Genomic DNA, 27,599 nt, shown 5'->3' on the forward strand with positions numbered 1-27,599 from the left:
TGCCCACTCACATGTAATAAAGAACAGCTACTGCGTAGGGAGAATCTTGTAGCAGCAGCAGGGGAGCCTCTTCTCTGTGTGTGATAATGGCCAATTATGAGCATTGCTGCACTTCAAGCAGGCGGTGCTAATGCTGCTTATAGGGCAGGTCACTAGAACCAGTCAGACGGATGATTGAAGTGCTCTAGCCAATTAAGAGCAGCCAATTAAAAGTTGCTGTTCCCTGTGAAGTGGAGTAGCAGCAAACCGTGATGGGAATAGAGTCTGGATTCTAGCTTTGGTTTCTGACACCTGCTAGGCAGTTCTGGAAACCCTCCTTCAGCACGGAAAGTGGATCTGGCAGCCATCCAGTTTAGTTGGAACAGATAATAGCCTAATGTACCAGAGTTGCTGGTTTAAAGGCATTATTTGCACTGCTCCACCCATTATTCTTAAAGGACAACTGAGGTGACATGTAACACAGTGAGATAAACATGTGTATGTACAGTGCCAAGCACTGAAATAACTGATGTGTTCCTTTTTTATTTCTCTGCCTGAAAGAGTTAAACATCAGGTATGCAAGTGACCATTTCTGTCTGGGTCGGACTGGGTCAGACTATAGCATTACTCTCACTGATAAGTAATTACAGCCATAAAACACTTTCCTGACAGTAAATGGCTTCTGAAAGCAAAAAAGGGTTAAAGTGTCAATAATTCATAGATTTGAGCTCTGGCATACTTCAATGAAGGTGTCGATTAACAGAAACAGCGAAACAGTAAAAACTTAAAATCTAAAATCTAAAAGTAAATCTAAATCTAAAATAAAACTATGGGATAGCTGAACAAGTAATTTTTAGGAGACAGAGGATAGATACAATTATTTTTCTCATCAGCTTATTTTCACCTCGGATGTCCTTTAACTAAATTATTTTAGTGTTTTGGTTTGGCTATGTAAAGAATGTTCTCACCTGGAAATAAATGTGCATGTTTGAAAATGCATACATAAACAAAATTCTGTATATTTGAGGGTCCTTTTACACTAATATGCTGCAGGAGTGGTGCATTTTGGAATAATCGCACCGCAGCTGCGCGACAGAAGAAAAATGAATATGCAATTACTGGGAGTCTTTTGTGGTGCTTCTTCCCATCACATTGCAGGCAGTGTGTCAGGGTGCATTGACATTAACAGCCACTGTGACGAGCTGTGGTGGGGCAGTCTGAAGCCTCCAAAAATACCTGTTTTTACTGGACAGTCCTCTTCAGCATTATTGCCCTGGCTGAAACACCGCATCCCCGCGGCTGAACACTCAATTAATACCCCCGAAATCCTGGAGAAAAATTCCATGCCTTTCCAGGTCGCTTTGCGCTGTAGCTCTGCCTCGATTTGCATCAATCTCTGCCTGAGAAGACTGAGAGGGGCGGGAGGAGGCGGAGACTGCACAAAGCTCTGCCTCTTCCAGAAGGAGCCCCAAAATTTGCCCCGGAGATTTTGTGGGTGTTACTTGAGCGTTCAGTCGCGGGGATGGAGCGTTTCAGCTATGGCATTAATGCTGAAGAGGACTTTCAAGTAATAACAGGTGTTTTTGGAGGCTTCAGGCTCTCTTTAAGATCCCTTTTACACTTACCACGTCACCTCCCCCTCCCCCCCCCCACAGCTAGTCACAGTGGCCGTTAAAGTCAATGCACCATGACACACTGCTTGCAATGTGATGGGAAGTGGCATTTAGGCATTTTTGGAGGCTTCAGACTCTGTCTTTAAAGTGTACCTGAGTCTAACTACATCTCAGGTTTTATACTTATCTGGGGCTTCACCCAGCCCCTTTGAGGCCGCTCGGGCCCCTTGCCGTCTCCCCGGCCTCTCCTGTTGGTTGCACATGCCATGGGCGCACCCAGTCACACTCCCATGGCCAGGAGCATTCTGCACCTGCACAGTAACTACTGCACATGCACAAACAATGAAGGAGCGTGTGCAGCCGAGCATGCATGACTTGGCCAGAGTACCAAGCCTTCCAGCACGGGACAAGAGTGACCTGGGAGGACAGCGAGGGACCAAGGGTCCTCAAGGGGGCTGAAGGAAGCGCCAGTTAAGAATAAAACCTGAGACTTAGTTTGTCTCAAGTTTCCTTTGATACTTCATTTCAAATTAACGAGCATGTCCATTCCTCATCAGAAGGCTTTTATACTGGATTTTCTTTATTCAGACATAAAAGCATCAGTGAGGTTCAGTAGTGGTTCATGTGTCCGGCCTCTAAGCCAACATTCTTATCGATTCCGAAGTTGTTGAATGGGGTTCAGCCCTGGTTTCTGGGCCATCTGATTCTTCCACGTCAAATGCGACATTTTAAACGTGTTGTTCTAAAGCAAAGCATCCTGCTCACATTTGTACGCTGGCTTGCTTCAACTTCTCTTTACTGAGGCAGACGTCTAATTCAAACTTGAGAAAAATGACCTCCACCGTTTTTTCCTCCACCACCACCAAACTTTACAGTAGGTTGTATGATGGGGTCATATATTGTCCTGGAATATGCAAACACAGATGTCCTTTCAGGGTGCTAGATGGTGAATCATGATTAGTTATGGACGAAATTGTGTTTTTCATTGAAGATAGAGTTATGCTTTAAGTTGATCTAAACACAGCAGGAAGATTGCTCGCTAGCTCTAAAAGTGTTACATTTTGTCGCTGGGTATATATTTGTAGTAGTTTAAGCTTTTAATCAAAAGTTGATAAGAATTGTGCACAGCATTGGTCATTTGTGTGTCAAGGTCATTCATTTCCAGAAAATGATGCAGGGAGTCAGCAGGGGATTCTTCTGGCTAGATGCCTTCAGGTTTCTTAACAATGTTCTGAAGAGGTGACTCATGTAGTCCCGAAGTCACCAGGCACTCATTAGGGAATAAATGTTCTACATACCTGGGGAAACGATCTTGTCCAAAAGATAGAGTACCGCCAGCTGCCAACTGCCTGCAGCAGTCTACTCGCCTCACTAGGATGTGATGTTTATCATCACACGGCCCAGCATGCAACTCTCCGGGGGAACATCATCCCTGAGGCCACATGCTTGTCCTTAATTTACTGAGTTTTTCTCATGTGTGTCAGTTTCATCTGGGCTTAAAGGGAAACCTGTACAGAATCATGGGAACTGCCATTGCTAAGTGTGTTTTTGTAGAAACGTGGACGAGCAAGGGAGACATCATTTGGAGGATTATGTTCTTAAATATTTACAATCACAAAAGTTGGTCTGAAATCTAGTAGTGTACGGTTACATGCCATGGCTATCATTGGATGCTGTGGTTTTGTGATATAAAGGTAAAAAATGAGCATAATTTACCCTTCTTACAACAGAAGGTATTTGTGATAATTCCGCTTTAAGTGAGTAACTTTCCCATAATTCAACACTCCCGAATATGCAAATAACTTTATTATGCTCCTGAAGCCAGGCATACATCCAGAACCACTGGTGTATATGAAGCCTATAGCTAATACATTTTACAGAGCCACGTCAATCCAGCATGCATACAGCCTGTTTCTGCTCCTCATCAGTGCCTGACATGAATTGATGTGGCTCTATGGGACAGGGTTTGGACCAGTACTACGGAATACCCAGATAGCTCATGGTGACCCAGAACCCCTAGGAAAGTATAATGGTCTAAAACAGACCAAAAAGCCCTCCTACTGAAAAAACAATCCTTCGTGTACTACGCCTCCCATGAAACAAAAGGCAGTTGCGCTAATTCCGTTTTAACCACTTCACAACTGAGGGGGTTTTACCCTTTGAGCACCAGAGCAATTTTCAGCTTTCAGCGCTTCTTCCGTTTATTTGCTAGTAACTTTATCACTACTTATCACAATGAAATGAACTACGGTGTGTATATATATATATATATATATATATATATATATATATATATATATATATATATATATATATATATATATATATATATATATATATATATATATATATATATATATATATATATATATATATATATATATATATATATATATATATATATATAATTTTTTTTTATTTTTTTTTTTTTTTCACCGCCAATTAGGCTTTCTTTGGGTGGTACATTATTCCAAGAAAAATGTATTTTAACAGTAAAATGGGGAAAAAATCATTTTTCAGTTTTCGGCCATTATAGTTTTTAAACAATTTATGCTACCGTAATTAAAATCCACGTGATATATTTGCCCATTTGTACCGGTTATAACACTATTTCTGCCGCTGGGACGTGAGCCTCACGTCTGCAGTGGCAGCTGCTACAGCTGTAGGGACGCACTATTCACGCCCCTGCAGCTTGGGGTGCTGTGCGGGCAAATCCCCGCAATCGGGAAGTTGTCGGCAACAGTGTCCTGTGCCAATCTGAACATGTCCGCCAAGAATTAACAATGTTTTAGCTCACAAACAATGTTCATTCTGAAATCGAGCCGCCGCGCTTCCTCCTGCCGCCGATTTCCACTGCTTACCGCCGCTGATCGTTAGATTAATGAATGGAAACTGTTTCCATTCACAAATCTCCCCACAGGCCACCGGGATCACAGGCATCCTTTGATACCTGCGTCACTGCCTTAATTACAGTGTAGCAACACATTGCTTCCTATAGCGTACATATTGTACGCAAATAGGAAGCGCTCAATGAGGACATATTGTGGCCAAATAGTAAAATTACACCTAATGACTTTAGGGAATTTTTTTTTTTTTTTTTTTAGTATGTATGTCAAGAGGGCATATTATTACTAAATTATGAGCTAAAAATTAGTAATGGATGTAAAACTGAAAAAACGCATCTTTATTTTCAAATAAAATATTGTCACCATGCATTATACTAGGGCAGTGATAAGCAAACTTGGCTCTCTAGCTGTTAAAGAGACACTGAAGCGAGAATAAATCTCGCTTCAGTGCTTATAATCCGCATGTGTGCCCCTGCTAAAACGCCGTTATCCCGCGGCTGAACGGGGGTCCCTTACCTCCCAAATCACCTCCGTTCTTTGCGGGGATCTCTTCCGCATTGAGGCAGGGCTAATGGCCGCAGCCCTGCCTCACGCGAGTCTGTCAGCGCGTATCTCCGCCTCTCCCCAGCCCCTCTCAGTCTTCCTTCGCTGAGAGGGGCGGGGGAGAGGGGTCGATGCGGCGCTGAGAGGCAGGGCTGCAGCCGTTAGCCCTGCCTCAAGAGCAGCAAAATCTACGACCAAGTTGGTCGTAGATTTTGCAGGGGGGGGGGGGTTGGGGGTGAAAGAACCCCCGTTCAGCCGCGGGATAGCGGCGGTTTAGCAGGGGCACACATGCCCCTGCTATATATGAGAGCTGAAGCGAGATTTATTCTCGCTTCAGTGTCTCTTTAAGAAACTATAAGTCCCACAATGCATTGCGGGAGTCTGACAGCCACAGTCATGATTCGTAAAGGCAAATGCATTGTTGGACTTGTAGTTCCTAAACAGCTGGAGAGCCAAGTTTGCAGATCACTGTACTAGGGATATAATTTTAACATTGCAATATCCGGGACAAATGGCCAAATAAAATGTGTGAATTTTAATTATGGTAGCCTGAATTATTTAAAAACTATAATGGCTGAAAACTGAGAAATTTATTTTTTTCTATTTTTTTTTTATTATTCCCATTATAATGCATTTAGATTAAAATAATTCTTAGCATAATGTACCACCCAAAGAAAGCCTAATTCGTGGCAGAGAAAACAAGGTATAGATCATTTCGCTATCGCAATGTCTGGTGCCAATATTTTATTTGGAAATAAAGGTGCATTTTTTTTCAGTTTTGCATCTATCACTATTTACAAGGCCATAATAAATATATATATATATATATATATATATATATATATATATATATATATATATATATATATATATATATATATATATATAGTTCAATCCCTAATGTAACTATTTTTTTTTTGTCTTTTTTTTTTTTTATAATACAAAAAAAAAATGTTTGGGTACCTTGGGGAGAGTGTGGGAGGGAAGGGGTTGATATTAAATTAAAGAAAAAGCTTTTAATGGGAAAAAAAAGTTTGAAATTTTACTATTTGGCCACAAAATGTCCTAAGTAATTTTTTTTGCAATGCGTACTGTGGATGGGAAACTCTTTTTTTTTTTTTTCTTTTTTTTTTTTTTGTGTGCATCAGAATGATTGCGCGGCTTCTCATAGTCTCAAGTCACTGCTACGAGAACTCAGATCATTGAATGTTCCCATTCATTGATCTCCGGGCGAGCAGGTGGAGGCGTGAACGAGTGAGTGCAGGCGGTGGCGGCGGGGATACGGAGGTCTACGCCCCAGACAGGGAAGTAAAGTTTAAAGGGGCGTAGATATACTGTACGAGGGCAGGGAAATGGTTAAAGGACAACTGTAATGAGAGGGATATGGAGGATGCCATATTTATTTCCTTTTAAACCATACCATTTGCCTGGCAGTCCTACTGGTCTATTTGGCTGCAGCAGTGTCTGCATCACACCACAAACAAGCATGCAGCTAATCTTTTGTCAGATCTGTCAAAATTGTCAGAAACCTCTGATCTGCATGCTTATTCAGGGACTGTGGCTAAAAGTATTAGAGGCAGAGGATCAGCAGGACAGCCAGGTAACTGGTATTGCTTAAAAAGGAAATTAATATGGCAGCCTCCAAATCCCTTTCACCTAAGGTTCACTTTAAAAGAAAATAAATATGGTAGATTCCATAGTTCTCACAGCTTAGGTTCCTTTTAAGGACAGCTGGGTTTAGGTACTCCACTATTTAATTGCTTAGGTGCGGATCTCTCCTTGTCTGTCTCTATGGGTCCAGTCATTCAGATATCATAAAGTACATCTGAGTTTGTTGCTTGTGATTAAATTCATGAATATAAAAATACCCTCAGCATCCCGCTTCTACCTATAACCTATTCAACTCCTGTGTATTTTTTTTTCTTGTTTTTTTCCCCTTTGTATTTTCCTGTAAATATCATACTGTGGGGGTTGATGGAGAGGATGATAACCTTGTGAACACATTTTTTTTCATGCACAGTTAAGGACAGCTTGATTGCATTCCAGGTTCTCAAGAGGAAATCTAACCGCGAATTAAAAATAACTTCAATAGTTTTGTTTATTTTTGCTGGATTGTGAGTTGGCTTTCCACTTCCTGTTATAGTAAAATTTAATCCGGCCTGGGAATAGAGCTTTTAATACACCACTTTCTTTCTTTCTTTTTTTATTTTTTGGTTTGAGATGGAACTCCAGCCAGAAGTTATTTTTGTAATTCTCGATAGTGTGGGGTTGTGCTACCTCCCTTTTTTTTTTTTTTTTTTTCGTTGGAATTTGTTTCCCTTTTAGGTAATCTTACTTCCTGTCCTGCTGTGAAGTGTACGGTTTGCTCTTCCTGGAGTGTACTCAGTGTACGTTCCTGTTTAGTGTAGGCTAGGGAGATGTTAGAGGCTCCGCAACGGCCTACAGTACCATGTAGTACAGAATTCATAGTACCCAATTGTACATTAACCATTGCAGCCCGCGGGTTGTTTTTACCTTATGAACGAGAGGAATTTTCACATTTTAGCACTTCTCCCAGTCATTCCCCAATAACTTTATCAATACTTATCACAACAAAATTATCTATGCCTTGTTTTTTTTGCCAACAGTTAGGCTTTCTTTGGGTGGTACATTTTGCTAAGAATTATTTTATTCTGCATGCATTTTAATGGTAATAATTAAAAAAATTGAAAAAATTATCCTACCGTAAATAAAATCCACACATTTTATTTGCCCATTTGTCCCGGTTATTGCAACTTTAAATTATATCCCTAGTACAACGTATGATGACAATGTTTTATTTGGAAATAAAGGTGCATTTTTTTCAGTTACATCCATCACTAATAACAAGCCCATCATTTAGTAATCGTATACCCTCTTGACCTATATGTTAAAACAAATGTATTTCCTAAAGTCTGTAGGTGTAATTTTACTATTTGGCCAGTAATGTCCCCGCACGTTATTTCCTATTGTGTACAATAAGTACACTAAATAAGAAGTAATGCGTGCCTGTGTTACTTCTGAAATGACGCAGGCATCTCATTGATGCCTGCAATCATGTGGACCTAGAGGGGAGATTAATGAATGGAAACTGTTCCCATTCATTAATCAAACGAGCGAGCGGTAGGGAGTGCAGCGTCATGATGTAAGACTGATCACTGTTTTTGAACAAAAACAGTGATCATTCTCAGCGGACATGCACGGATTGGCTCAGGGGAGCCACCAATCCCCCTTGTCACCGGGACCATCTCGATCGTGGGCTTCCGCCCGCACGATCGCATGCACATCTGTGTGGCTGAAATGGTTAAGTGTCCTGGTTTCAAGATCAGAAACACGTCCTATATCTATATATTGTATAATTACATATAACCCTGCCATACCAGTGATGTTTAGCCTGGGCTATGAGGTCACAAAAGTCTTCTCCCAGTGCACTCTGATACCAGGTGTTGTTTCTGCCAACTTTGGAACACACAGCAATCAAATATTGTGCATTGATGCTCTTTTCCAGCAGTAAAGATGTCACCACCTGGAATGTATATCAGGGACAGGAAAGATTTTGCAATGAACGAACATTGACTAATGTATACATGAATATTGTAAAATATAATAACTTGTATTCATTCAGCTATATTCAGTAAAGTTGCTCTTTAATACTCTCAGCGGCCATTAAAACGGGAGTATCTATACTGCTAGGTTGGACAAAATCCAATATAAGACTTATAGATCTTATAAATCTTAGTCTGAATAAGTAAAAAAAAAAATCAGGTCGTTAGTTTCTGGGTATGTAAAACTGTCTTCCTTGACAGCATAATAACCATAATGAAGAAAAACATTTCTCTGTTACAGGTGATACAAATCCTGCAATAAAACTGCAGTGTGCGTCTACTTCCTACTTACATAAAAGCAGACATAGGGCTGACAGCCTGTGTTTACAAATTAGCTGCTCTGCCAAGGCAGTCAGCTGACACAGCTGAGAGATCATATTACAGGTGTGACTGGTCACAGATGAGGGGGAATCGGACAGACTCGACTCTTTAAATACATACAGGGTGCAGTATTCTGCCCAGAATTTTTTCCCAGCCAGGTGTCATGAAAAGTAGCCAGATGGGGCATGATGGGTAAATGCAGGGCTGGTGCAACTCTGCTTACAGCACAGGAGCAGGATGAGAAGGCAAGCTGATGACAGCCGGGTGCTGACCAAAATGAGAGAGAGATTACTGATGGTGGATTGCTCCATTTTCCTTCTGTCCTGTGCAAGAATTCAGGTCGACTTTAAATTGGGCCCCTCTTAAAGAGACTCTGTAACAAAATTTTCAGCCATTTCTTCTATCCTATAAGTTCCTATACCTGTTCTAATGTGGTTTGTCTTACTGCAGCCTTTCCTAGTTGCACAGTGGCTGTATTATCTCTGTTATAAAATCGAATCTTCTTTCCTCTGACGGCTTTCTCGAGCTCAGGCAGGAATGTGCCGGTCTGCTTGTGATAGGATAGAAGCTATACACACCCTCTCCACGCCCCCTGCAGGTTCTGTGTGAGTCAGACTGAGCTCCTCTCAGCCTATCACACTCTGGTTAGCAGCCATGTCTTTTGTTTGTAAACACTGCCTAAAACTGGCAATTACAAGCCAGGATTGCAGCAGGGAGTAGCAGAAACCGCACAGAGGGGCCCAGGAGAACATAATAAATAGAATAGTATGCTTTTTATTGTAAGAATTTTAGAGTACGATTCTCTTTAAGCAATTGCTATGGTGCACCAAAATCTGCCCCCCAAAAAAACCCTGCTGCAGTGTCATAGAGGTGTTGGCAAGATGAGGAGAACGGTTTACCAATGATCACCACTATCCAAAGCACATATAGATGTGATCATTACCAGCATAGAACCCTGCTAGACCCACAATGCTCTACTTCAATGCTGTACTACTACTGTCCAGTTGTATTGCCCTTGTTCTGTTGTACTACTATTGCAGTTGTCTGTTGTATTACTCTTGTCTGTTGTATTACCCTTTCTGTGCCAATCAACGTGCCAAATCCGATTCCGGGCACGGTCCAACCGTGCTTGGCGAAATAAATGAATACTGAGAGCAAATACTGCAGGTGCGGTCGCTACCTCTGCAACCCCTTTTTGCTATGCCACTTGGTGGGGATTGGGAGAATATGGGGACAGGAGTAAGGTCATATGTTTGACAGTCCATTGGGGGTAACTGTAAAAGTTTGAGAGCCCCTCCCCCTGAGGATTCTTCATAGCTTTATGGAATGCACTCCAAAAGAGGAAACTGGAAGTTCAGCTCACAGGACTACTCTGAGTGATGGAGACAGGAAATGCTGGGAAATCACTAGTGAGGACACAGATGGCTGTAGAAATCTGACAAAGGATCTAACCTTTCCTCACTCTCTCTACACAATAAAAATAAAAAAAAAATAAAAAAAAGTGGCTGCAGACAGTTCCATTAGCAATGAGTTAGGTTTCATGATGCAGTAAAGTGCACAGCACAATACTGTCACCCTGTTTATGGTGATGAGTCTGTAGATGACAGCCAAGCAATCCTACCTCATAAGTAACGGCAAATTCATTTTTGTGTTTTTTCTATTTATTCCCCCCCAAGCAGCTTATCACATGTTTTTGTAACAGACTGTGGACAAATCCTTATTGGCAGCCTCATGTACTTTTTCTGCAATGAACCAGAAGTCCCAGCTGCCCAGATGAATGATTCACACCATCTGTGGCGAATCAGTCAAATCACGATTCACCTCAGAGCTGCCGCAATGGCTTCATGTATTGTCTCATCTCTTTTGTTAGGAAGTTAATGCAAAACATCATCCATCAACTATAAGAAATCTAAAACATAACCTTAAAGGACAACTGTAACGAGAGGGATATGGAGGCTGCAGTATTTTAAATCCTTTTAAAAAATACCAGTTGCCTGGCTATCCTGCAGATCCTCTGCCTTTAATCCTATTAGCCACAGTCCCTGAATAAGCATGCAGCAGATCAGACATTTCTGACATTGTCAGATCTGACAAGATTGGCTGCATGCTTGTTTCTGGTGTTATTCAGTCACTACTGCCGCCAAATAGATCAGCAGGGCTGCCAGGCAACTGGTATTGGCCTCAATTCACTAAGCTTATCTCCTGTCTTTAATAACCTTTCTATAGTTATCACCATGGTGATGAGGCATGTAGTATTCAGGAAACATTTTACCTCAGGCAAACCTAAAGTTAACTCTTCTGTCTTTAAGTTAACTCTTTAATCCTTAAAATAACTCCAGAGTTAAAGACAGGCTGTTCATTAACTGCGTGTGAAAATAACTACAGAGGAGGTAAATTAACTACAGAAGAGGTAACATAAGGAATGAAGAGATAAGATAACTCTCTTACTGCGTGGAGGTAAGTTTTCTCTTGCCTTATTATCTCCAGCATGATCTTAGTGAATTGAGGCCATTGTTTAAAAGAAAATAAATATGGCAGCCTCCATCTGATTCTATTATTATAATCAAATCGGATGAAAATCAGTACCACCAAGTGCATGTCGGATTGAATATTCAAACAATTTCGGGCCAAAATTGGTTGCATGTCGGGCCGTTGTGGTGATTGAGGTGGGCAGCGGTAACGGCAAGCGATATGGAGATGAACAGGATTAATCCCCTGGCACCGTGTAGCAGTAGATTGTTATTGCCTATAGTATAAGTGAATTCAACAGCAACACATTATTGTAGATAGGTTGACATAATGGAAAGCAGCCCCATCCGGAATAATGCAGCTAAAGATTTGCAGGGGCTGATAGTGTGTTTGTGTGACATATAGCCAATAGGACAGAGAGTTAAGCAGCTTAAATGCACTGTCTATCACTGGGAAGTAATAAAGTGTGTACAAGGTGGATGGGTTCAAACACCATATAGATAACCAATTGGCTATGACACAGATTGCATTTCTTACAATAAACGGGGAAGTGTCATTTAGGATTTTGCACATCCTTTCTCTGGGGCTGCTGGGAATGAGACCACTGTGCAGGCAGGTTACACAAGTGTGTGTATCCTCACAGGGACACAGTGTAATGGGAAGAAGTGAGGAGGTGGCAGCAGGGACTGCTGGGAATGAGACCACTGTGCAGGCAGGTTACACAAGTGTGTGTATCCTCACAGGGACACAGTGTAATGGGAAGCAGTGAGGAGGTGGCAGCAGGGACTGCTGGGAATGAGACGACTGTGCAGGCAGGTTACACACAAGTGTGTGTATCCTCACAGGGACACAGTGTAATGGGAAGCAGTGAGGAGGTGGCAGCAGGGACTGCTGGGAATGAGACAACTGTGCAGGCAGGTTACACACAAGTATGTGATTCCTCACAGAGACACAGTGTAATGGGGAGCAGTGTGGAGGTGGCAGCAGGGACTGCTGGGAATGAGAGGACTGTGCAGGCAGGTTACACACAAGTGTGTGATTCCTCACAGAGACACAGTGTAATGGGGAGCAGTGTGGAGGTGGCAGCAGACCAGCTTTCCAGAATCACAGATAGTCAGTGGGAGTGCAGAGAGCTCTGATGAATATGCTTTCAGGGAATGCAGCCAGACAGTAGCTAATGCAGTCACTAAACGATGATACTGTAATGGCTGCTTACCCATTTCTAAATGCATGCTACCACTTACAGAGAGAACGGTATTAAACACCTTGAATTATGCATGCATCCTAGCAGTTATACTATCTTTTGTCACTTTAAACTGTGCTGTTGCTGCATGAGCAAAATCTTAAACCACTGTGTGCAAAGTGCAGTAATGATGTCTGGTAATGATCTGAGCAGTGCTAAATACTGAATAGGGAATTTCATGCTGTGCACCCCCAGAACATCAGATTTTACTTTTGGCTAAAAACCACTGAACTGCATAGTTTTCTACCTCTTCACCTGATGTAGTCTTTCCATTGTCTCCTTGCCCCTGCTTAGGGGTATCCTCATCTTCAGAAAGCCGGTGTTGTGTCTGATTATGCTGCCTGTTAATTTGCGCTGCCTCGCATGCGCAGTAGGGGACTGTGCGTCCACAGTTCCTATTTAATTATGCTGCTGGTGGTAAAATACTAAATATCTCCGCTTTCTCACATCCTACACTCCCCAAATTGTTGCCCCCGAGCCCTACTGGTTCCCGAGATAGGTTTCTCTTTATCTCCTGAACCAGCGGGGCTCGGGGGCTGCAATTTGGCATAGAGGTCGTTCGGGGAATCAGCTCCCTACCCTGAAAATTTGAGGAGTGTATGATGTGTGGAAACGGAGATATTTATTATTTTACCATCAGCAGCATAATTACCTTCACACTGAGCATGCGTGCTACTCCGTGTGGAGGGGAGCTTCCGGGCAGCGCAATCAGACATTACACCGGCATTGCTTTTCTGCGCACCAGCCCAGCATCCTGTATCTGAGTGCCATCTCTGTCCCTGATTAAAGGGAACCTAAACTGAGAAGGATATGGATTTTTCGTTTTAAAATCAAACAAACACAGAACATTTATATCTCGCTTTTCTCCTGGCGGACTCAAAGCGCCAGAGCTGCAGCCACTAGGACGCGCTCTATAGGCAGTAGCAGTGTTAGGGAGACTTGCCTAAGGTCTCCTACTGAATAGGTGCTGGCTTACTGAACAGGCAGAGCCGAGATTCGAACCCAGGTCTCCTGTGTCAGAGGCAGAGCCCTAAAATAATACCAGTTGCCTGACTCTCCTGCTGATCCTGTGTCTCGAATACTTTCAGCCACAGCCCCTCAACCAGGGCCGGCCCGCTCATGAGGCGGGGTGAAACTTTTGCCTCAGGCGGCAAACTTCTAGGGGCGGCATCCGTCCGTGGGTGTGGGGGGCCGGCCGCCGAGCTGGAGGGGTAGCGGGCAGAACGGGGGTATTGGGCCTAGCGGTGGGGAGGGGGGTCGGACCCCCCTCCCTCACCTGGGTCCCCCGATCTGCGCTCCCCTCCAGCTGTAAATAGTTAGGAAGCAGCCGATAGTAAGAGGCCACTTCCAATACAGTGGGCGGCGTTGCAGGAAGTGACGTCAGTGGAGAGCACGCTGGAACGCGGAAGAGGTGAGTCCTCCCCGCCCGTGCCTCTTACTATCGGCTGCTTGGAGGGGGGGGGGTGCTCTGACTGAAGTCAGACCAGATTAGCTGCATGCTTGTTTCAGGTGTGTGATTCAGCCACTACTGTGACTAAAGAGATCAGCAGGGCTGCCAAGCGACTGGTATTGTTTAAATTGAAACATCCATATCCTTCTCAGTTTAAGTTCCCTTTAAGGGCTTGTTCACACCCAGAGCGTTTTCGGGTTTTTTTAAGCGCCGGTGATTTTGAAAATCGCCCTAAAAGCACTTGTGCAATGATTCCCTATGAGAATGTTTACATCTGAGCAGTTCGATTTTGATCCGCTCCCCAAAGCGCTGCCTGTACAATTTTCTGGGCGATTTGCCTATAATGGTAGGTATAGGGAAATCGCAAAGCGCTTGAAAAAGCGCTTTTTTTATAGAGATTTCCCCAGCGTTTTCATAAATAAATACATTTTATTTATTCATTTCCGGATTAAAGAGTTCACTTCCTGACTGACGTCAGGAAGTGGCAAAAAATTTGCTCTGCAAAAGCACTTAGAAATGCGCTTATAAAGTGTAGGGAAAGGTGATTTTAAAAATAGCAAAAAATAGCTCAGCGCTTGAAATGGCACTGGCGATTTATAATGTGAACATAGCCTAACACCTTCCTCTACAGCCCAACACTAGAGGCAGACTGTATGATGAGTCCCAACCACTCCATCTCTCTGTGCCACATCCCATGGAGCTGCAAAAGCGCTTATAATAGCACCTTCCTAAGCCGAAATCGCTCTGAAAGTGCTTGTAAAAGCGTTTTCAAAATCACCTCATAAATCGCCAGCGCTTGCAAATAGCGTTGGCAATTTATAATGTGAACAAGGCCTAAAAGCCACAAATTTCCCACCAATCAAGCAGGGACAGAGGATGCAGGTTCACAATGCTGTCCTCTGCCCAGAAGACACCATAGGAAGCTTGCAGTCTGAGAACCTTAACCCTTTCAGGACTGCCGGTATTAAATCCTACGCCACACTTGTGGCTGTCTAAGCCTGATGCAGCTTGGGATTTACGCCGCCTGCTGTTTCCGCTCTCGACGCGATCGTGCGCACCCCGAGAGGGGGGAGTAAACTGTCATATGACAGCTGACATCTCCTCTCAGTGATCAGGAGCCATTGCGATTGGCTCCTGATCACTTGACCACTACGATTGCCGGCGGATCACTGTAAGAGGTGGGTGGAGAAGAGGATCCACTCACCTTCCTGACGTTCCCCTGGTGATTGGCACTCCCCTCTGTTCTGGCCGGCATCCCCACTCGCTCTGCGTTAAGTGTCGGGTCCCGGCCTGGTGATCTCATCAAGCCGCGACCCGGAACTTAGCGGCAGTAAGAGCGGGGATGCCGGCCAGAGGGGAGGGGTCCACAGCTGCTCATCGCTGGAGCCTGGGAGGTGGGTAAAGGCTGCTTGCTACAGGGGAGACACCTTGCTAAAGGAGGGACACCATGCCTAGCTAGCCCCACCAGGGATCCGGCTGCCTGACGCCCTCCTGGTGTTTATTTTTACTTTTTTTTTTTTTTAAGTTCAGGTTTCCTTTAAAGGATACCACAACTGACATGTGGCATAATGAGATAGACATGGGTATGTACAGTGCCTAGCACACAAATAACTATGCTGTGTTCCTTTTTTTCTTTCTCTGCCTGAAAGCGTTAAATATCAGGTATGTAAGTGGCTGACTCAGTCCTGACTCAGACAGGAAGTGACTACAGTGTGACCTTCACTGATAAGAAATTCCAACGATAAAACACTTTCCTAGAAGAAAATGGCTTCTGAGAGCAAGAAAGAGATAAAAAAAGGGGGAAATTCTTATCAGTGAGGGTCACACTGTAGTCACTTCCTGTCTGAGTCAGGACTGAGTCAGCCACTTACATACCTGATATTTACCTCTTTCAGGCAGAGAAAGAAAAAAAGGAACACAGCATAGTTATTTGTGTGCTAGGCACTGTACATACCCATGTCTATCTCATTATGCCACATGTCAGTTGTGGTATCCTTTAAATATGCTACCCCTGGGATCATGTTGGAAGCCAAATATTGGTGTGTGTGTGTGTGTGTGTGTGTGTGCGCTTTTCAGGTCTGGATTGATTTCAGCTTCTGGCTGTGATCCCCCTTATTGTTGCCTAACCTTGAAGCTACTTACACACTTTCAATTACTGCCACCCACACGGATCGGGACATAGTCCATGGGGAATATTTTGGAATGCACTTTGCACTTATGTGCAAATGTCTTTGCACTTATGTTGGAATAGGCAACGTTGTTTACAAGCACAGGATAAGGTTATGGTCTTCAGGATTGATAACTGTTGGTGTGAGATTATTTCAGTCAATGTTTTTGTCAAATGTGTCCCACGGTTTTGGGGTCACCCTAGTGCGTCCATAAGATGCTTTGGACAAAGGTTAAAGTGCAAGTATGTACCTTGGTTACCTGCTAGATAGAGCCGCATTTAGTTTTGTGTGTGTGTGTGTGTGTGTGTGTGTGTGTGTCTAGAGGCCATACAGATCTGCTTGCCATATATCCCTTCAGGACAAGAGTCCTGTAAACTCATGTCAGCTACTGGAGAAACAGACTCCAGATGTCATTACTGCATCTGCAGAGTGTCCAGGTGCTTCTCTTGTATACTGAAAAGAAAAACCTCTTTCTAAGTGGCCACATCCTGTGCTGTGTTCAGATTCTGTCTTCTGTGTTGTGGAACTAGGTTCGCCTGGCAGAGACAAGTGTCAGGTCCAGGCAATGTGTTTCATGTTGCCTGCTCTGTTCAGTCTCCTCTCACAAGAGCATCCCTTGAAGTGCTCTGGACTGTCATAAACAGACTTTGAGGCTGTGGCGGATGCTACAGAGAGATATTCTCATCACTGGTTGGATTGCTGAACAGGCTGCAGTAAAATCACATCTTAAAGCAAACCTGAACTTAAAAAGCCAAAATAAACATACACACGTCATGCGCAGTCTACTCATCAATCTCTTTTTCCTTTCCTGGGTCCTGTTTGTCAATAGAATTATCTGTCCTCCATTTAAAAAATGGTGATGATCATGTAACCGCTTCCGGGTCAGCACTCTGTTAACCTGTAATATCACCCATTTGAAGCATCTGGAAACATGGACATTACCTTGCACATCAGTTGTCCTTTCAGTTATAACTGACAGAAACTGATTTAGTGGAAAAGGGCCCTTAGGCTTCCAGTTGTGACTAAATCTAGTCAGAATTGGAAGGAATCCTTTAAAAGAAAAGTGTAAGCTTCGTTCCAAATGCTAGTTTTCAAGATATAATGCTAATCCTTTGGCCTCAGGCAATACACTACTTACAAGCAGGTTCCATTGTGGGAGTTTTGTTTGTAAATTAAATTTTGTTTTTAAATCGAGTCATGAATGGTATAAACTAGTATGTGTGGATAAATTATTTGCTTTCGGACAACTCTGGATTATATACAGTGTGAACAATGTTTTTGTTTGTTTTTCAGTGTGCTTTGGTGTACATTAAACACATTACAACAGTTTATACAACACTGTAAAGTACTAACAAAAACACAAACCTATGTATATGTGCGCTCATCAGAGTGGTACCAAAAATTGAATTGTAAATAACTTGTAAATGTAACCACTTATAAAAACCGCTCAAATCCATGAGCCCGGGTCCATTAACTTAACTATATCATCCCTGGATCGCAGCATCAGTTCACCAAGCATATGATGTAATCTCTAATTCATCCAGACACTGCACTTGCATGTATTCCAGGAAAAATCCTCTTCCAATGATGTCACTCAAAAAAAAAAAAAAAAAACAACCATAGAGTGACACTGTATCAACACTTTGCCATTCTCCCATTACACCAGTGCTCCAGAAAATGTCCATGCTTAAACAGAACCCAAGGTGTGTTTAAAGAATGTTATCTGCACACAGAGGCTGGATCTGCCTATACAGCCCAGCCTCTGTTGCTATCCCAAACCCCACTAAGGTCCCCCTGCACTCTGCAATCCCTCAAAAATCACAGCCATGCTGTGAGGCTGTGTTTACATCTGTAGTTTCAGTCTCAGCTGCTCCCCCGCCTCCTGCATAGCTCCGGTCCCTGCCCCCGTCCCTTCCCTCCAATCAGCAGGGAGGGAAGGGATGCAGGCGGGGATTGGAGTTCTGCAGGAGGCGGGGAGAGCAGCAGACTGACACTATAGAGATAAACACAGCCAGCTCTGACAAGCTGTTTGTCAGCAGCGTGGCTGTGATTTATGAGGGATTGCCGAGTGCAGGGGGACCTTAGGGGGGTTTGGGATAGCAGCAGAGGCTGGGCTGTATAGGCAGATCCAGCCTCTGTATGCAGATAATAGTCTTCAAACCCACCTCGGGTTCTCTTTAAACCACCAAAATAAGGGTCTCACAGGTCCTCACCAAACAGTGCAGCTGCCAGATCACAGACAGCAATACAGCATTTGTGGCTTTTGGACTCTCCACTCTCTGCCTTATGTGCAGATGTTTCTCAATATCACACGTGGCCTCTCACCTTCTGCTTATGCCGTCCAAGTTATAAGACAGCTCATTCGCTTAATTTCTCCAAAACATATGGCTCAGCAGATAAATTGAATTATCCCACCAATGGGCTCAAACAGATGGATCATCCGAGAAGCTGCAGTCTCATATTCTAGTGAATGATCCCAATACAAACAAGCGTATAACAACAAGTTCCTCCACGCCGGGTGCTCTGCGCCTGTAAGCTCCGTAAGCTGGGTGGTGCTTACAGGCGCAGAGCACCCGGCGTGGATGAACTTGTTGTTATATGCTTGTTTGTATTGGGATCATTCACTAGATTGATATGAGACTGCTGCTTATAACTTGGACGGCATAAGCAGAAGGTGAGAGGCCATGTGTGATATTGAGAAACATCTGCACATAAGGCAGAGTGTGGGGAGTCCTAAAGCCGCAAATGCTGTATTGCTGTCTGTGATCTGGCAGCTGCACTGTTTGGTGAGGACCTGTGAGACCCTTATTTTGGTGGTTTAAGCATGGGCATTTTCTGGAGCACTGGTGTAATGGGAGAATGGCAAAGTGTTGATACAGTGTCACTCTATGGTTTTGTTTGTTTGGTTTTTTTTGTTTTTTTGAGTGACATCATTGGAAGAGGATTTTTCCTGGAATACATAGGAGCGCAGTGTCTGAATAACAAAAACAGCACACTTTGTACATAAGGTCAACTTTGTGTGTATGATATGTTTGTGTACTTTATATACTACAGTATAAGTCTAGAAATGTAGGTCTCATTCACTTCATAAAAGTATAGGGGTCGACTTATACGTGAGTCACGGGCAGCACTGAGCACACTGAGTAATGTGTGTACTAATAGTGACATTCCCATTTGCAGCATTTTACCCAGTGGTAAATGCCAAGAAATCATGGATATAAAAGTCCTGGCCACAATAATTTAAAAAGGAAAAAGGGGGGGGGGAGGGAGGAGGGAATACTGGGCTGCATAAAAGGGAGTGAATAGTTGCAGCACTTGGAGGCCTGGAGGAGGCATTGGCTGCACTTAGGAGACAGGAGGGGTTAATGGCTGCAATACTGTATGCAGTACAGTCATTAACCCCTCCTGAGCCCCAAGTCCAGCCATTAACTTTGCTGGGTAGACTTGTACTTGAGTCAATAAAAATTCCAGATTAAGAGGGTTGAATATTGGAGTCACCTTATACACGAGGTCGACATAATCGAGTATATATGGTAATTGGGGTCTGTGTACAGTACTGCTTTCTGAATCACTTATACTGAACAAGTATGCAGATAAGATGTCCCAGCAAGCAAACCTGAGGTAAATCAAAAACTGAGATAACCATTTGTATCTTACTCCCATAGTGATGGCAAGAACTTCGCTGGCAAACAGTCCTTGTGTAGTGACCTCAAGGCTTCATCCGGGTTGACGAGGTCCGTCACTAATGCTCAGGCGATGGCCAGCCAGCGCATCTTTGATTGATGGTCAGCGCCTGCACACTTTTGACAGACCTCGCTGACCCGGAAGTAGCCCAAAGGTCACTACACAGGGACTGTTCACCAGTGAACAGCTCTTGCCATCACTACTCCTAAATAGGTGAGTAGAGCCTCGTTATAGTAAACCTCTGACTATAGCAAATAGTCCCCAGGTCCCAGCAAATGTGCAAATGTATTCATATACATGGTAGGACTAATTCTGATCTACTACTTGCCAGGTCCCTTGACGTTTTCTATAAAGGGATTCTACTGTATTTCCTGGTGTAGTTCATATTCAAAGGTTACAGTCTACATTTTTTTTTAAATATCCCTTTACTGTATCAGCTCTCATAACAGATCTCAAACTTGTAAGCTTATGCTGTGCTCAGATGTGTGGTTATTACAGCCTGTAATTATGTGTCAGTGAGTCACTCTAAGGTGCGTGCATTCCGACTGCAGAGAAACTCATTTAAAACTCTGATTCCTAACCCTCACAGTGAAGAAATTAAAAGGAACACAGCCTAGTTCTATGTAGGACGGAGGACTGTACAATCCCGTTTCTATCTCATCATGTCACTTCTGGTACCTTTTTTAATCACGTTAATAGTAGATAAGTGTCTCGCTAAGTATTTTACCCAAAGGAACAGCATTACAGTCCAGTAAGTAGCATTTTCAGTAAGGGGTCAGCAGCGTTTGCTCCCTTAGTTCTCTTATGACAGGTGTATGTTCACTCTAGCTCAGGGGTGTCAAACTCAAATACAAAGTGGGCCGAAACTGAACACTGGGACCTTGTCTACTGGCCGCCTTACCCCTTTATAAAGTTCCCTGGTGTTCGCTGGCTCACCTTCAACCCCTATACAGTTTCCCAGTGTCTAGTGGGCCTCCTTTCTCCCCTATACAGTTCCCTGATAACTGGCAGTCCTTCCTCCCTTATTCAGTTTACTGGTGTCTAGTGGCCCCCACCCTCCCCTATACAGTTTCCTAGTGTGTAGTGGTCTTCCTTCCCTCCCCCCATACAGTTCCCTGGTGTCTAGTGGCCCCCACCCTCCCCTATACAGTTCCCTAGTGTCTAGTGGCCCCCTCCCACCCCTATACAGTTCCCTAGTGTCTAGTGACCCCTCCCACCCCCATACAGGTCCCTGGTGTCTAGTGGCCCTCACCCTCCCCTATACAGTTTCTAGTGTGTAGTGGTCTTCCTTCCCTCCCCCCATACAGTTCCCTGGTGTCTAGTGGCCCCCACCCTCCCCTATACAGTTCCCTAGTGTCTACAAACAAACAAACACAGAACATTTATATCGCGCTTTTCTCCTGGCGGACTCAAAGCGCCAGAGCTGCAGCCACTAGGACGTGCTCTATAGGCAGCAACAGTGTTAGGGAGACTTGCCCAAGGTCTCCTACTGAATAGGTGCTGGCTTACTAAACAAGCAGAGCCAAGATTTGAACCCAGGTCTCCTGCATCAGAGGCAGAGCCCTTAACCACTACACTATCCAGCCGCTGCTGGTGACCCCTCCCACCCCCATACAGGTCCCTGGTGTCTAGTGGCCCTCACCCTTCCCTATACAGTTCCCTGGTGATTAATGCTTTCCTTACCTCCTTCATATGGCTTCCCTGGTGTTCTAGGGCTTCACCTTCAATATAGCTTCCCTGGTAGTCTACAGTGGGCCAAACATAATGCAAAGGGCCGGAGTTTGACATGTATGCTCTAGCTCCTGTCCCATGTGTATCAAGTGGAATCCTCCTTGATTCATGAATTGATATATTACTGATGTTTGGCTCTAGGCTAAGTCTATTATTATTGTTCTTTTATACAGTGCCATCATCTTCCGTGGCACAGTACAGAGTAAGAAATATAACAAAACGTCAGGCTCCAGGTGTGGTTTACAAATGTTTTGTAGCTGCTGTTAACAGCCACAAACGAGTTATCTAACTTTAAAGGATACCCGAGGTGGGAGGTATATGGAGGCTGCCATATTTAATTCCTTTAAACCATACCAGTTGCCTGGCAGACCTCCGGATTCTGTGTCTCTAATACTTTTAGCCATAGACCCTGAACAAGCATGCAGCAGATCAGGTGATGTGTCTCAGCTGACTCAGGTTTTACTTGATTAGCCATATGCTTGTTCCTGGTTTTGACTCAGACACTACTTATGCTAGAAGATCAACAGGGCTGCCGGGCAACTGACATTGTATACAAGGAAGCCTTCATATCCCTGTCACCTCTGGTATCCTATACGATAATGCACAGCTTTTGTTTTCAGCAGAAAGAACTCGTTTTGCTGTAAATTGTTGGCTTGGGTTGATCTCAACCCAAGCAGAAAACCTAGGCACTGAAAAGAGAAGCTTTTATTTTCTCACTCTGCCCCCTAGTGACAAGTGGCCATAAATACACATTACGGCAGTACTAAGCAGAAGCTAGGAAATCTAACAAAAAAGAAATTTTAAAAAGCGCACTTGCAAGCCTCTAGATAAAATGGCTACTAAAGGGTTAATGGTTATCAATATATTTTCATTTTACAGCAGAAATCCTTCACCGGGAGAAGAGGCAGAGGCCAGGCCCCGACCCCAATAAGAACACCTGCAAATTACTGGTGGTGGCAGACCATCGGTTCTTTAAATATATGGGGAGGAAAGAGGAGAGCACCACCATTAACTACCTGGTAAGAAATGACCTTTCTCATATGTTAAACCCTGATGTCCGCCAAATTATTGTTCCCCTGGTGTTAGTGCTTGAGCCTTGCATCACATCCTGTAATTGCCTCTGAAAATGTTTCCTCCCTGCTTCAAGGAGAAATCTTGTTAGATGATTGGAAAAATGATAACTGGCCATATTATTACCTCTGTGCCTGGTCACCCTGTACCTGCATCGAGGGTATCCAAATGCAATATACACAAGGGGATATTCCCTTCAAACATCCAGTCCTGTTCAAAGTAGGTCAGTTTTTAAAGAGGAACTCCAGTTAAAATAATGTAGTAAAAAAAAAAGTACTTCATTTTTACAATAATTATGTATAAATGATTGTTAGTGTTTGCCCATTGCAAAATCTTTTAAATCCCTGATTTACATTCTGACATTTATTACATGGTGACATTTTTACTGTTGGCAGGTGATGTAGTTGCTGCATGCTTTTATGGCAGTTGGAAACAGCTGTAAACAGCTATTTCCCACAATGCAACAAGGTTCACAGACAGGAAACTGCCAGGAGTACCACGGTCCTCAGAGTTTCTTGTGGGAGGGGTTTCACCACAATATCAGTTATACAGCGCCCCCTAAAGGTCTGTTTGTGAAAAGGAATAGATTTCACATGTAAAAGGGGGTATCGGCTGCTGATTGGGATAAACTTCAATTTTGGTCGGAGTTTTTCTTTAACTCCTTAGTTGATGATTGTATGTTTGAAGTGATCACAGATTCACTCAGCTGCTCCTCACTGTATACAATAGACTCTCACTTATCTGTACAGACAGGGACTGTCTGATGCCGGATTTGTATAGTTTCTGGTTGCTAGAAAGTTAACCACTTAACGACCGCCTAACGCCGATAGGCGTCGACAGGTCGAAGTGGTGTTTCCATGGAAACGGCCTGTTCCATGTCAGTTCATGGAGGGTGTCTCCGTGAACAGCCTGCGAGCCTCCGATCGCGGCTCGCAGGCTAATTGTAAACACGCGGCGAAGAAATCCCCTGTGTTTACATCATACGGCGCTGCTGTCGTAGCAGCGCCGTAAAGGAGATCGGCAATCCCCGGCCTCCAATTGGCCGGGGATAGCCGCCGTCTGATAGGCTAAAGCCTATTTTAGGCAGTACAGGACGGACCGCCGTCCTGTGCCGCCCATAGCCAGAGGGAGGGAGGAATATCGCTGCGGAGGGGGGCTTTGAGGAGCCCCAAGCCCCCCCGCCCCCCGCTCGGGCACACAGAGCGGCGGTGTTCAGACCCCCCCCCCCCCCCCAGCAGGATCTAGTGGGGGAAAAAGGGGGGGGGGGGGGAGTCTGATCGCCCTGCCACAATCATGATCTGTGCTGCGGGCTGGAGAGCCCACCCAGCACAGATCAGCCAATACAGGGCTGGCCCTTAAGTGGTTAATGTTAAAAGTAGGCTTAGGCAAAAAAGAAGCCAAGGCCCTGCGTAGCAATGGGCAGCCAATTCCTCCTACAGCAGAATATGCCCAGTCAACCTCCCCTTCCCCCTTACCTTTATGTGTGGCAGTCAGTATCACATCCCCCACCCCTCCCCCTTTCCTCACCAGCCTCACCAATAAATTACCCCTCCCTGAGCCTGAGACACCGCACCCTCTCCAGCTATGCAGAGCATCACACAGCAGAGCAGATGTACTACAGCAGCGGGCGCTGTCCCCTCTATTTTCAGCTACTGGCAGTGCTGCAGCATACTCCGTACAGCTCCCAATATATGTCACGTGACAAGCATTATGAGCCTACAGAGGATGCAGCACAGCCAGTGAAGTAAGGATAGGAGAGGATGGCTGTGTCTACTCTGTAGTGTGGTGCTCTGCATAGCTAGGATGGAGAGAGAGGCGGACTTCCAGGCCTTCCCACCCCTTCCGTGCCTTCCCATCATCAGGGATACAGGGGGGTATTAGTGAGCTTATGCTTGGAGCAAAGTTTAGTAGCAGCACCACGAATCTCCCTTCTCCTGCCCATACTGCCTCAACTTGGCTTTGTTGGAAACCAGCCCTGCTATAGCTGTCTAAAGAAACCAAACATTTTGAGCATGATTGTAGACCGTGCTGAGGATGACACCCAGTGAAGGTATTTTTGAGAATAATGACCAACACAACAACGTTAAGTTGCTGTGTTTATGTGCTTGCATTCTGCATTTTGTCATGGAGGACTGGTTTCCAAACTGGAGGTGAACAATAGCCCCCTTGGTAACTTTCTGCCATGTGTAGATATTACAGTGCTTATACTGCTTGTACATTGCTAGTGTAGAAAGATTTGAAAAACTCAATGTTTGGTACACTTCCATGTTTTTTCAAATATGTTTAAATGGTGTGTGTGTGTGTGTGTGTGTGTGTGTGTGTGTGTGTGTGTGTGTGTGTGTGTGTGTGTGTGTGTGTGTGTGTATGTACACGTGTGTGTGTGTGTGCATGTGTGTTTGTATATATATATTTTAACTTCTAGATCTAACGGAAACTTATCGTTGTGCTTTATAGATAGAGCTGATTGACCGAGTGGATGACATATACAGGAACACGACATGGGACCCCCAGTGGAAAGGATATGGAGTACAGATAGAACAGGTATCAATTCTGCTTTCTATTTCTCCCCAATTTGATTTTCAAATGCTTAAAGGGAGCCTGAGGTAAAAGGCATATGGAGGCTGCCATATTTAACTCCTTAAAAAAAAAAAAAAAAAAAACTACCAGTTGCCCGGTTGTCCTGCTGTTCTCTCTGGCTTCAGTAATGTCTGGATCACACATCTGAAACAAGCATGCAGCAAATCCAGTCAAACTTCAGTCGGGAACATCTGCTCGCTCTGTGTGCGTATTCAGGGTTTGTGGCTCAACCTATTAGAGGCCATTAAATCAGCAGGGCAGCCAGGCAATCTGCATTGTTTAAAAGGAAATAAATATGTCCGCTTCCATATCCCTCTCAGTTCAGGTGTGCATTATATTGCAAACATTGTATAGTGACAGAATGGCAGTTCTATCAATGGCCAGGACATGTTTGCAAGCAGCGGCCATAATGGTGTCTTTGAGCTCAAAATGGTGGGCTCGACAGATGAGGTCATGTGGTGGCTCATCTCCCTGTAGGTGCCGAAGGGCTCGGTGAACTCAGTCGATCTTGTTCGGTGGGGCGTGTGTATGATTCAGAAGGTGGTCGGATACCGCTCATACAGTGTACAGCAGGTCTCCTTGGCGCATGGCCTCAGCAGGTAGGCCTCTCAAGCATATGTTGTTGCTCCGACTCCTATTTCGTAAATCCTCAAGCTGGAAACGGAATAGGGAGTGCGTGGCGGTTTGTTTCTCACTAGCTTCTTTCAGCTGTCGTACCTCTTGCTGAAGCAAGGGAAATATCCCCCTCTGCAGGTGACTCCCTATTAGAGATGGCGGACAGTTCTGTACAGAGATAAAGTTCTCTTTTTTTTTTTTTTTGTCTCTCACTCACTAAAGGATTCAACTCAAGTCCGTGTGGGGAAGGCTAAAGCTGAAAAAGGGGATGACGCCCCTCGTTAAACATGTAAGTATGAACAAGCTAGCACATCCATGTATGTTTTTTATTACTTCTTGCAATATAAGCCAACATTTTGGAGCCACGCAGGGCTCATTTGTCGAGGCACATGGTGCTCTAGGCAACAATCTGTCTGCTGCTTCAGGGTTACTTAACACCCTGTGGGGGAGACATGGTTCCTCTTCACATTCACAATTGTGAGTGTGAAGAGGAGCCTTGTCTCCCCACACGACTTGTTTAGCAGACAGATTGTTGCCTAGAGCAACGTGTGCCTTGATAAAGGGGTTCTGCGTGATTACAAAACGTCGGCTTATATTGCCAGAAATAATAAAGAATATTCATGGATGTGCTAGCTTGTTCATACTTACAGTTCTGTACAGAGGGCCACAATCTTGTTCTTGGTGGTGTTCTGAAGAAGCTCAGTCTGCTTGGTCATTTCTTGATTACTTGGCATGCTCTTGAAGAAGTCTCTTTATCTGGGACTGTCCAAGTCCTTCTTAAAAAGTTTGGAGGAAGAAGGTGCCTCCGCCATCTCATTCGCCATCTGTTGCGTGGCCAGGCCAGAGAAAATCTTTGCTACCGACGCTGGGGCAGCAGCTGTAGAAGCTGCTGATGTCTGCTTAAAGAGACTCCGTAACAAAAATTGCATACTGTTTTTTATCATCTTACAAGTTCCAAAAGCTATTCTAATGTGTTCTGGCTGATATACAGCCGATTTGATCACCGTGATCGAATCGGCTGTGAAATCGTCGCGCAAACGCTGACGGAACGATCGATTTCCATCTGAAACCGTCGTTCCTGTCCGTGCGGAAGATTTCGCTCGATCGCCAGTCAGGTCGTGAGTGCATCGATAGCGGCGTTCGAATGACCGACGCAATACATTACCTGTTCCGCCGGCGCGAGTCCCCTGGTTACCGCTGCTCCTTCTCCGCGCTGGGCTCAGAGTCCAGCAGGCTTCACTTCTTTCTGTCCCGGCAGGAAATCTATTCACAATCTGTTTGCAGTAAAGGCAGCCATACGATCCCTCTCTGATCAGAATCGATCAGAGAGGGATCTATCTGCTGGTCGATCTGATGGCAAATCGACCAGTGTATGGCCACCTTTAGAGTATGTAGCAAGACCTCACATACATTACTACAGGTTACACTGGGGGACATTTATCAACAGTGTCTGAGACAAGATATTGGTAAGTTTTTAGAAATCGATGCAGAACTGTCTCAGGCATCTTAAGAAATCACTAGATAGTGCAGATTCCTTCTTAAATTATTGTAAAATTGGAGGAGCTAGGAAGGTCTCTCAGACAGTGTAGTATATTGCTGTTGCTGAGGTAACCAATGCATCTGCTGTATAGATAGCAGCAGGCTCTGAGGAGGAATTGAGCAGGGG

The 27,599-nt window shown here is 44.3% G+C and overlaps 1 protein-coding gene across 2 annotated transcripts in view; it reads left to right on the forward strand.

Annotated features, from left to right (window-relative positions):
* The window catches only part of ADAM17 (ADAM metallopeptidase domain 17), a 109,870-nt gene that overhangs the window by 39,937 nt on the left and 42,334 nt on the right, over positions 1-27,599 (forward strand). The window contains exons 7-8 of one of the 2 annotated variants that reach the window (XM_068280316.1): positions 22,553-22,689; positions 25,196-25,282. In XM_068280316.1, coding sequence (XP_068136417.1) covers positions 22,553-22,689; positions 25,196-25,282 — 224 coding nt within the window. Of the gene's footprint in view, positions 1-22,549; positions 22,690-25,195; positions 25,283-27,599 lie in introns of both variants that reach the window. The other variant, XM_068280315.1, reaches the window with a different exon arrangement.

Source organism: Hyperolius riggenbachi, chromosome 4, assembly GCF_040937935.1.
Source record: "Hyperolius riggenbachi isolate aHypRig1 chromosome 4, aHypRig1.pri, whole genome shotgun sequence".
Taxonomy (NCBI): Eukaryota; Metazoa; Chordata; class Amphibia; order Anura; family Hyperoliidae; genus Hyperolius; species Hyperolius riggenbachi.